Genomic DNA, 10,262 nt, shown 5'->3' on the forward strand with positions numbered 1-10,262 from the left:
TCTGGAAGGACCAAAATCTCTTGAAAGCACCATCGAGAACAACAAACGAAAGCTGAATCAAAATGTGCACTATAATATGTGATGGGAAACCATGAGCGATCGGACTAATTGCTAATCTCTTTTGACAAAACAGTTTTGCCGTTTTTACTCTGTCAAGATGTATATTTCACAACACTGACGAACTTCTGAGGAAGAGAACTTCACATCCCAGAATTCTACTTCCGCAATCTGCATCGTCGTGTTGGTTCACGCTTCTTAGCTAGCTGCAGAAACTCTCACATGAAGACAACCGCGGAAATGAAAGGTAACGATTTAGAGGGCTTTTACTGAGCCATGTGTTCTTGTTTTGACAATAAAGACGTTGAAGAACACGTCTTTAGTTTGAGATTTAGTTGATTTTCTGCTAAAGTTAGCAATCAAAGTTGCCTTTTAAGTTTTCTGTCTGTAAGTCTGAAGCTTCTCTTTGATTCATCCCAGAAAAGGGCTGAACTGTTTAAAGACCTGGACGTGAAGGTTAAATACTTTGTATCTGGTTTTGCTTGCTTATTCAGTGACATTAGATATTACTTTGAGTGAAATCCAACTTCATAGTTGAAGCTCAGGGCTCTAACATTGGGTAGCCATAACAGCAGCTGACCTTTGGTCACACCTCTCTGTCTCTTTATGTCTCCATGTCCTGTCAGCTGTGTGCCCCTCCAGTGAACAGCAGTGATGGATGCGGAGGGACAAAAGGCCAGCGTGTCCTGGGACACTGGCATGCTGGCACCGGTGGATCGCCTTCGCACAGAGAGGGCAGACAGCCCCACACCAGGTCTGGTGGAGGGAACTGAACCAGGTGAGCTCTGTGGTGGCAGGATGGATACATCTTCAGCCACCCACAGTGAGATAATATGCTCCAGAATCATCACACTACAAAACATTCAGTATATTTACAATACATGAATGCAGTGCTTAGAGTATACAATAATAGATGACAAAAATCTCAGTGCTTGAGTGTCTGGATAACCAACAACGCTCTGTAGTATCTGCAGCAGTCCGGGCCTGTAATATTTGGGTTTTTTACCTGGATGGTGCAACCACAGTGTAATAGTTAGCGATCTCACCTTGTAGTAGAAATATTGCTTATTCAATCCCGGACTTGGGGTGTTATGTATGTTAACATGTTTTCCCTATGTGTACACGGTTCCCTTCCACAGTCCAATGATTTATTTGATGTAAATGAGTGTCTGCACGTTGACAGGAGTGTGTGATTGTCTCTCAGCACTGGTCCAGTAATATACTGGTAACCTGTAAACTCTTTTTTTCATTTTAATTTCCATTGTTTGTCTCATATTAGTCCATAACATAGAACCAAAAATTACATAACAAAATCAAAATAATATTAAGTTCATAAGCTATATAGAGAGAGTGGGTAAAAAAAAAAAAGGGAGAAATAAAAACAAAAATGCCAGAAATAGTATTGAGATGAGGTAAAATTGGTCATAGTGATAACAGTAATAAAAGTAATGTTACATTGAATAACGACGCTGTAAAATCAAGACAGCATTATACTGAGATAAAATAAATGATCTGTAGGGAAGCTTTTTTCCTCCTTTAATTAATCCCACCCCACTCCCACCAGTCATGGATGTTGCACTTTAAATTAAATTTTGGTTCATGCATGTCAGATACAGTATATATGTAAAGTCACACTCCTTTGGCTCCCTGGCTTTTTTTCCAGCCCAAATAAACTGGCTAAACCCTGTATCTATAGCGTTACATATGTTTGGGCGTATATTCAAAAGAAGCGTGCTCAGCAGATAGTTCATTTTAGGGGCTATAAACATTTTTATAGTCTGGCCTCTCCCCCATAATGTGATCTGCAATTCATCCCACCCTTTAAGAGGGAATTGTGTCTTTTTGAGGATTGGATTGAAATGATCAGATATCACGTCTTGGGTTTAGATGAATCCCAAGATATTTTTTTATTTTAAAACTGTGTGTGTGTGTGTGTGTGTGTGTGTGTGTGTGTGTGTGTGTGTGTGTGTGTGTGTGTGTGTGTGTGTGTGTGTGGATAGCGGTATAAGATTAATATATAATATCAGTTCCCAAAAGGTTGAGATGACTTGTAAAATATAAACAAACAGCATAAATTAATGTGCAATTTCCATAAAGCAACATTTTACTCACAGAAGAATATACACAGCACAACATATGTTGACTTATTTTGAATTTATTGGTAGCAGGCCATAATTAGAAAGAAAGTGGATTGAAGTGAAGATGGGCAGTGATTCATTAGTCTCTGAAAAGCCATGTCTAGAAACTATGAAACAATTTCGAGAAAACTGTTCCTCAAGGTAAAACTTGTGAAGACTTGGAAGTTCCTAACATTCTATTAAATAATTTCAACATAATATGAAAGGGATTCATGACCAATGAAAAACTGTGGGAGGGTGAATCAAATTGAAAAAAAAAAATCAAGTTGTTGTGGAACCCACAGACACGGTGTCCTGCAGACTAAAGAGGAAAGGAATCTTTCTACTTTTTATTTGGTGACAATCTATAAACCAGCACCTACGTTAGTATGTAGTTAGATTTGTGGTTATAGTTTGAGCTGCTTATACATCAATTCTGAAGTAAAATCGTCTTTGACTTTAATATCACAGTATCATATTCTTATCACAGTCACACAGGAGAAGGATCCAGGTGCAGAATTTTGATGCCAGACAGTCCAGACATAGAATACTTGCAGTGTAAAATAAATAAAGAAACCCAACTAGAAGGCTGTAATCTCTTTCATACTCCAGCTACTGGCTCCTCACTCCTCAGATGTGTCAAGAATTGTTACAAGAAGAGAGAGGGAATCTATACAATCGGACAATTATCTGTGTTCTAACTTTCTAGAGATGTTTTGTTGCCATCACATTCAGTAGGAGCTCCACTGAAATATTAAATCATCTTGCATTTAACATGCCATATTTCATCTATTTGATAGAAATTCAATTGGAATTGCTGACAATTGAAAAACAATATTTCCGGTTTTACATGTTGTCCTAACATTTTTGGATTTGTAACAAAAAAGGATGTGATATGTTTCAGTAACTTCCCTCATGATTGAACCGGGCCATGACTAACACTTCCTATTGAGCTGCGGTATCTAGGCAACACTGCAGCACAATAACGAAGGTGACTTCTTTTGATGGTGTGAATGAATGAATTTGTCCATTTGACATTGTTGCAGGGACGCGGCAGTAGGAGGTGTATTCACATGCCGTGTCTGCTTTCATGAAGAGACATCCAGCTTGTTTAAAGATATATAGAATGTTTTCCCACTTTCTGGCTGCATTGGATCAAATGTTCATCCTCATGCAAAATTATGCTTTTTATCATCGAATAAGAAGCATATAAATGCATTTTTAATGTGACCCTTGACACGATGAGGTTTTATGCTTAAAATTCGCAAAGCACATGGAAGGATTTGTATTTCCAGTGTTATAATGAGAAAATGCCACGTTCTCTCTTATATTATAAACTTTCTTTGAGTAGAGTTCGGAATATATATGTACATATATATATTTATATATATATATATATGTACATATATATATTTATATATATATATATATCAGTGTGTGTCTCAGTGGAAACAGGGCTTCAGCCGCTCCCGCCTGTCATCCCACATTCTGCTTCGACAAATCCAAAAGTGACAGGAGAAATGATGGAGCTTAGTCTTGATTTCCTCTGAACCTAAAATTGTCAGGAATGTTTTTTTTTAGTTTTTAGAGGTATCTTCCTCACTCATGATCAGTTCTCTTCTCTAAACTAGATTCACTTTGAAGTGAAGCTTCAGAAATATAACTCAGAAAGACATTTATCCCAGTGTGACTCCTCTAAATTTTGTCTACTTTCTGACCACTTTATGACCATTATTAGACCGACTCATGCAGCCGTTAACACCTTTTCTTGACCAGAGGTCACAGCAATCATGGTTCACATTAGACAATGTTCCTTATTTGACCTGTCTGTTCATTAAATCATTTCTTGTGCCTGAACCATGACATAGGAGACAATCATTTACTGTTCTTATTGAAAGCATTTAGGGAAGTAGTTGTTGCTTTAATAGAGGTGTGGTGATAAGAGGAGGATTATTTGCCAGAGAGACGGGAACCTAATCCACACTGTAACAAAAACAAACTACAAAGTGAAAATATGGTCAACCGTCCATCTTCTATACTAACTTTGTTCGATTTAGATTTGTAAACAACTGGAGTAAATCAGGCAGATTACCTCCTGGACAGGTCACCAGTCCATCACAGATCAAACAGAATGAAACAGACATTTACACCTGGGATATATTTGGAGTGGCCAGTTCATCTAGCGTGCATATTTTTGGACTGTAGGAGGAAACCAGAGAACCCAGAGAAAACCCACAGACATACAGTGACAACATGCAAACTTCACATGAAAGCTCCTCGTCAGAACCGCTCACCTCAGACGAGGCTTTTCATAGTAAAAATCATAGCTCACTCTGACATTTGCCTGTACGTCCTTACCTGATTGCAGGTGCTAGTGGGGAGAGTGCGATGTTCATCCATGCACAGTCCTTCGAGGATCTGACTGCAGAAGCTGAGGAAGAGGCCCTGAGGGAGGCAGAACTGGACAAACCAGGAGAAGACTGCACGGAGGAGCTGAAGGCGTTTGAGGAGCAACACAGCAATGATTTTTCGTCCGATGGTCGGACGAAGGAGGAGGACGTGTCCAGCGAGGCCTGGCGGAGCCACAGGAAGCACGTGTTTGTGCTGAGCGAGGCTGGGAAACCCATCTACACCCGCTATGGCACAGAGGAGGCCCTGTCCAGCACCATGGGGGTGATGATGGCCCTCGTGTCCTTTGTGGAGGCTGAGAAGAATATTATCCGCTCCATTCATGCAGGTCAGATGATACATTGGAAGAACTGTATAGTTCTTAAGTACAGATGATTTAAAAACAATAATGTCTCTATAACTTGTGTTGACACGTTAGATGGCTGTAAGGTGGTCTTCCTCACGAAGAGTCCTCTGGTTCTGGTGGGCGTGTCCCGGACTTGTCAGTCAGACAGGGAGCTGCTGCGGGAGCTGCAATACATCTACTACCAGATTGTCAGCCTGCTCACGCTCACGCAGCTCAACCACATCTTCCAGCACAAGCAGAACTATGACCTGCGCCGCCTGCTGGCCGGCTCCGAGTATCTCACCGACAACCTGTTGCAGCGGCTCGACCGGGATCCGGGCCTGCTTCTCAGTGCCGTCACCTGCCTGCCACTGGCCAGCTCGTCCAGGGACGTGGTGTCATCCAGCCTGCAGGCCGCCAAAGCCAAAAGCCTCGTGTTCTCCATTCTGCTGGCTGGCGATCGCCTCGTTACTCTGGTCAGAAAAAAAGACCAGTTTCTGCACCACATGGACTTGCACCTGGTCTTCAACCTTGTTGGCTCCTCCTCGTCCTTCAGGGAAGGGGAAGGCTGGACACCCATCTGTCTGCCCAAGTTCAACACCGCAGGGTTTTTCCACGCTCACATCTCTTACCTGGAGCCTGCGTCGGAGCTCTGCCTCATCCTGGTCTCAACTGACCGGGAGGACTTTTTTAACATGTCCGACTGCAAACAGCGCTTCCTGGAGAGGTTGAGTAAGCGCAGTGCCTACCAGGCGCTCAAAGATGCCCTGAAATGTCCCAGCTATTCTGTGGCTCAGGTGGGAATCCCAGAGCTCAGGCACTTCCTGTACAAATCAAAGAGCTCAGGACTGTACACTAGGTGGGTATTTCTGTCTGCTGATTGCATGACTTTTTCAAGCTGCAAAATTTGCAAAATCCCAGATCTTAAACTATTCAAACAGTCCATGTCAGGTTACATTTCAATTTTTCTTCTGATATTTTTAACCTTTTTCATGTTCTTCCAGTCCAGAGTTTCCTGTCGTGTACGAGTCTAATGAAGAGCAGGAAAGACTGATGGGATTGTACCAGAACCTTCACAGTCGCTTGCACCATCCAACCAGACCTCTCCGCTCCTTCTACCGCTGCGGTGAGACCGAGAACCTGCTGGCATGGGTAAGTCTGAAATGAGAAGATGAAATCCATCATTTTCTGTAGTTTCCAATTGTTACAGAGTACATCCATCACAGGCCCTTGTGAAAATTAAGAGTTTTTAATCATATAAAAAGCAGTACACTACCTGTATGTTACTTACTTTAATGACCATGCATGCATTTTTTTTCTCACCTTGAAACAAGTAAAACCCTGATACTTGGACCAAATGTGGTTAAGATGATCATCAACCAGCAATTGCTGCTATACTTTTTGAAACCAGGGATGTATTAATGTTCTTAAAGTATGTAGGCAGGCTTCATGTGGCCTGCAGGCCACCACTTGCCCATTAGCGTCTCCACCTAACCAAACACATGCCTTTGGATTATGGGAGGACGTTCGTGCACATAAAGTACAATTTAATGTAATAATACAAATATATATATTTTATAATTGTATACAATTCACGAAGAGCATCTATTCAGCTCGTCAACTACATTTTTATTCAATTAGAAATTTTGATATTTGCTTGAGGTGAAACCACATATTAAAACTAGTAATAAAAAGAGATCGCAATAAACCACCATGTTTAAAGAATAGGAGGATAGAAATTAGAGCAGGTAGGGAAGTACTTTGTTTTCAGTGTTATCTAGAAGAATATACCTCTCCTAATCACTTGGTACAGTGGACCATTGGCTGTGACAGCACAGCTTGCAGAGACCACACAGGATGCCTTTTGAATGAGGAGATAACGGGGAGCAGGGGGCTCAGGGGTGAAATGAAAATCCTTGAAAACATTGAGTCCCACTGATAACGGCCAAGACATGTACTGGTACATGGCATCAGAATGTGGTGCAAATTACATAAAGGCATCGATCCATCCTGGCTGAAAACAACACCTCAGGCCTCAGCTGGTAGTACAATGATGTGAGGGGATTTTTGACACACTCTGGGCCCATTAGTCGCAACAGGACCTGAGTTAAAAAACACCAAGTGGGGTGCCCACACTCTTTTGACTTGCAAGTTACTTTTAAAAATCCCAAATTAACAAATTGTCCCATTTCAAATCAGGATGAACATTTTTGGACTCATTCCAACTTAAATAACATGGCAAACACCAGATTATTATATCCATGTAAATAAGCAAAAAGCTGTTTCTCTGAGTGTTTAGCTATTTGCTGGCTTCTTCTTTATAACTGACTAACTTTTTGGAAGAAACATCTAGTCAAACAGTCTCTACACCTCACCACCACCACCACCACCTAAAGCACAAATTGCCCCTTCATCTTAAAAGAAAGCAAAAACAACAATATTATCAATAACTATAATAGTAAGAAGTAAAATTCCATTCAAAATCTAAAAAAGATTAAAAAAAAAAAATGGGGGAAGAAAAGCTGTGAAAGGGTTAAATATAAATATATGAATGTGAAATTATTAAATGAATAAGTCACCCCACAGCCAGACAACAGTAAAACTTCACTGTGTCAGTCTGCTGTCATTACAGCCTTCGCTTTGTCAAGCGTTACACAATATTAATGCTTTAAACAAGCGTCAGCAGGAAATAAGCAGGAGATTCATCCTTTCAACTATCTCTAGGAATTGACCCCAGATTTTCCAGAATTTGGGTGGTGGTTCCAATTTGAGGGTCATACAGAAAATGTTTAATCCCGTGACAACGTAAAGGGGGTACCTTGGATTTCTAATGAATCAGCAGCAATTATTGTAAAATCTCCACAGTTACCATGGAAGCCAGTGAAGACACTGTAAGAGGCATGGCTCCGTCACACCGTCACAACACACATCCTTTAAAGGGGTCATATTATGCAAAATTCACTTTCTAATGGTTTTCCAATGGCCCGTCCTCTTCCAGCACTACCTGTTTGATATACAGTTCGATTGCAATGGACACATGGTGTATTTAGTATTTTTGTTGATATCTTCATCCCCTTGGAATCACAGTGCACGTCTTGATAAATACTCCCCACAGCCACAAGTCACTACTTTCCTTAACATCACAATAAGTTTACCAAGTGGACTTAAATGACCTCTGCAGCCACCAGATCTGCATCCAAATAGCACCCTGGAGAGTTGTTGGTGGAACAGATTTGCATCGTGAAGCTGCTGCCCACAAATCTGCCCCAACGGCGAGAATCAGCCGCGTTACTATGGATCAAAACCTCTCAGGAATGTTTCCAGCACCTTGTTGAATTATGCCATGAGGAATTAAGGCAGGTCTGTGGGCAAAACTTCAGTACTTGCAGGGTGTAACTAATAAAAGAGGCCAATAATAAGCTACAGACTATAAATAAGTGTACCTTCTATAAATACACCAAAGAAGTGGGTGTACACTGGAACACAATTAGTAGTTATGCTGTCATGCCAGGTGAGTGAGTGTAACATCCGTGATCGACAAAGTGACTCTGAAATGTGTTTGTATTGAAACTGATCCTCACACAACCTTTCCATGCCTCCTGCCTTGTCTTGCATTCTTGCCCTGCAGGTGACGAGCGGCTTCGAGCTCTACCTCTGCTTCAGCCCGCTGGCGACCAAGGCCTCGGCGGTCTCTGCTGTTAACAAACTGCTGAAGTGGATCAGGAAGGAGGAGGATCGCCTCTTCATCTTGAGCCCTCTGACATACTGAACCCTCGCCTTCTCTGTCCTCCTCAAACGCAAGGCGTTACACTAGCACCAGGACAGTCGGTGTTGAACACCGACTGTCCTGGTGCTAGTGTAACAGCAGCTGCTCATCAAAGCTACACATTTCTTGCTTCGTGGACATCTGATTTAATGCCCTGATGGGGTAGACAGTGCAGTTAAGAGAAAGTGATGAAAGTATTTTAGCAGGGTAGATTTTTATGACTTTTAATTTGAGTAACAGCAGATCGAATTAGAAGCAGCAGTGTGAGTGATACTGTTTAAGTTCTGTCATAAAGGATAGTTTTACTGCAACAGAGCTATTATGCCTTTAAAAATAACGCTGTCTTTTTTAATGCTATGAACTTGGTTCATGATAATAAAGAATGCAATTGGATTAAACAGAAACTGGAAATTGTTCAAGAGCTGCTGTAGATTATATTCTCTTGTTGTCAAAGCAACTACATTCCAGTTGTGTTTTCACGACTCTGTGAACCATCGCCATTTTACCTCTATGCACTTTGTTTATGCTAAAGGACACTCCAGGACAACGACTGTGACCTGTGTACTGCTGTCAGTGGTGTGTGTTGACATGTACAGTTAATGTCTGCATCGAGGACTCCAAATGAAAACCCTTTAACATTCCAGCGGCCGTTAGCTTTAATGTTTTATGTGCCATTTGACTATTGATATCAAACGAAATGTGTCTAATCATGTGCTGTTCTTTGTATTTCATGGGATGCTGTTTTGCTTAAGGGTTGCCACATCTCCCTCCACTAATCATGCCTTAACCAACAGTCATTGTGCAAAGCCCACACATAGATTTGCAGCAGCTACATATTTGTCAGTTGCAAAACGACATCTGAACAAATAAAAGACTAAGCAAACAAACTACTTAGTTTCTGTGTCTTCTTTGAGTCTAACACCAATTTTCTGCTGCAAATACTTTTTGTCAGTTGTCAGCTACTAACAGCCGTCATGTTTGAAGCCACACTGATGCACATGCGGATCTGTTGCCTAAACAAAGGCAACTTGTAAAATGGAGCATGACAGAAATAACATTGAAGAAAGGGTACTGAACATTTTGTACTTAACTACTATTACGTTTACATTACCCAATTCACTTACTAGTGAAGGTTCTGGAGGTTTTGATTACTTTTAATCCAATTACATGTCAATGGCAGTCATTATTGTCAATGTACTTTTACAATGTACGGTAAGACACTTCACCAGTCCACCTCAGGGGAATCACAGACTGGACATTGAATCATAATTACACCTGCAGGGAAATTAGTGTGATTAGTTAAAGACAGTGGGAGGACACTCATGCATGCATAACCTGCACACTGAAAGGTCCTGGAGCCAGGCAGAATCTCTGCAAAAATCATTACACCGAAGTGACGTGTGTAGGAAGAAATTATGACTTTTCTCTGTTTCAAAATAATTCTAACAAGTTTTAAATACTTCAAATTTTGGATGCAAGAGTTACTTTTAATAGCGTACAGGGTATAGTGTTTACTGACTAATGATTAAAAATATATGCTTGAAACAAATACTGATGAAAGTAATAGTTACCTAAAAAAACATTGGTT

At 40.9% G+C, this 10,262-nt stretch overlaps 1 protein-coding gene across 3 annotated transcripts; it reads left to right on the forward strand.

Moving 5' to 3' along the window:
• The first annotated feature begins 19 nt into the window (after positions 1 to 19).
• On the forward strand, positions 20 to 9,554 carry mon1a (MON1 secretory trafficking family member A). 3 transcript variants are annotated; one of them, XM_080460730.1, is made up of 7 exons: positions 20 to 304; positions 684 to 835; positions 4,543 to 4,911; positions 5,002 to 5,767; positions 5,913 to 6,060; positions 8,537 to 8,710; positions 8,766 to 9,554. In XM_080460730.1, the coding sequence occupies exons 2-6, from the start codon at positions 712 to 714 to the stop codon at positions 8,675 to 8,677; spliced, it is 1,548 nt and encodes a 515-aa protein (XP_080316856.1). In that variant the 5' UTR covers positions 20 to 304; positions 684 to 711; the 3' UTR covers positions 8,678 to 8,710; positions 8,766 to 9,554. The 3 variants fall into 3 exon arrangements, with proteins under 3 accessions (XP_080316856.1, XP_080316857.1, XP_080316855.1); XM_080460731.1 differs by having other exon boundaries at positions 24 to 304; positions 8,537 to 8,605; XM_080460729.1 differs by having other exon boundaries at positions 165 to 304; positions 8,537 to 8,622.
• Positions 9,555 to 10,262: the final 708 nt, after the last annotated feature.

This window comes from Lipophrys pholis (assembly GCF_963383615.2).
Source record: "Lipophrys pholis genome assembly, chromosome: 4".
In the NCBI taxonomy this organism is placed as follows: domain Eukaryota; kingdom Metazoa; phylum Chordata; class Actinopteri; order Blenniiformes; family Blenniidae; genus Lipophrys; species Lipophrys pholis.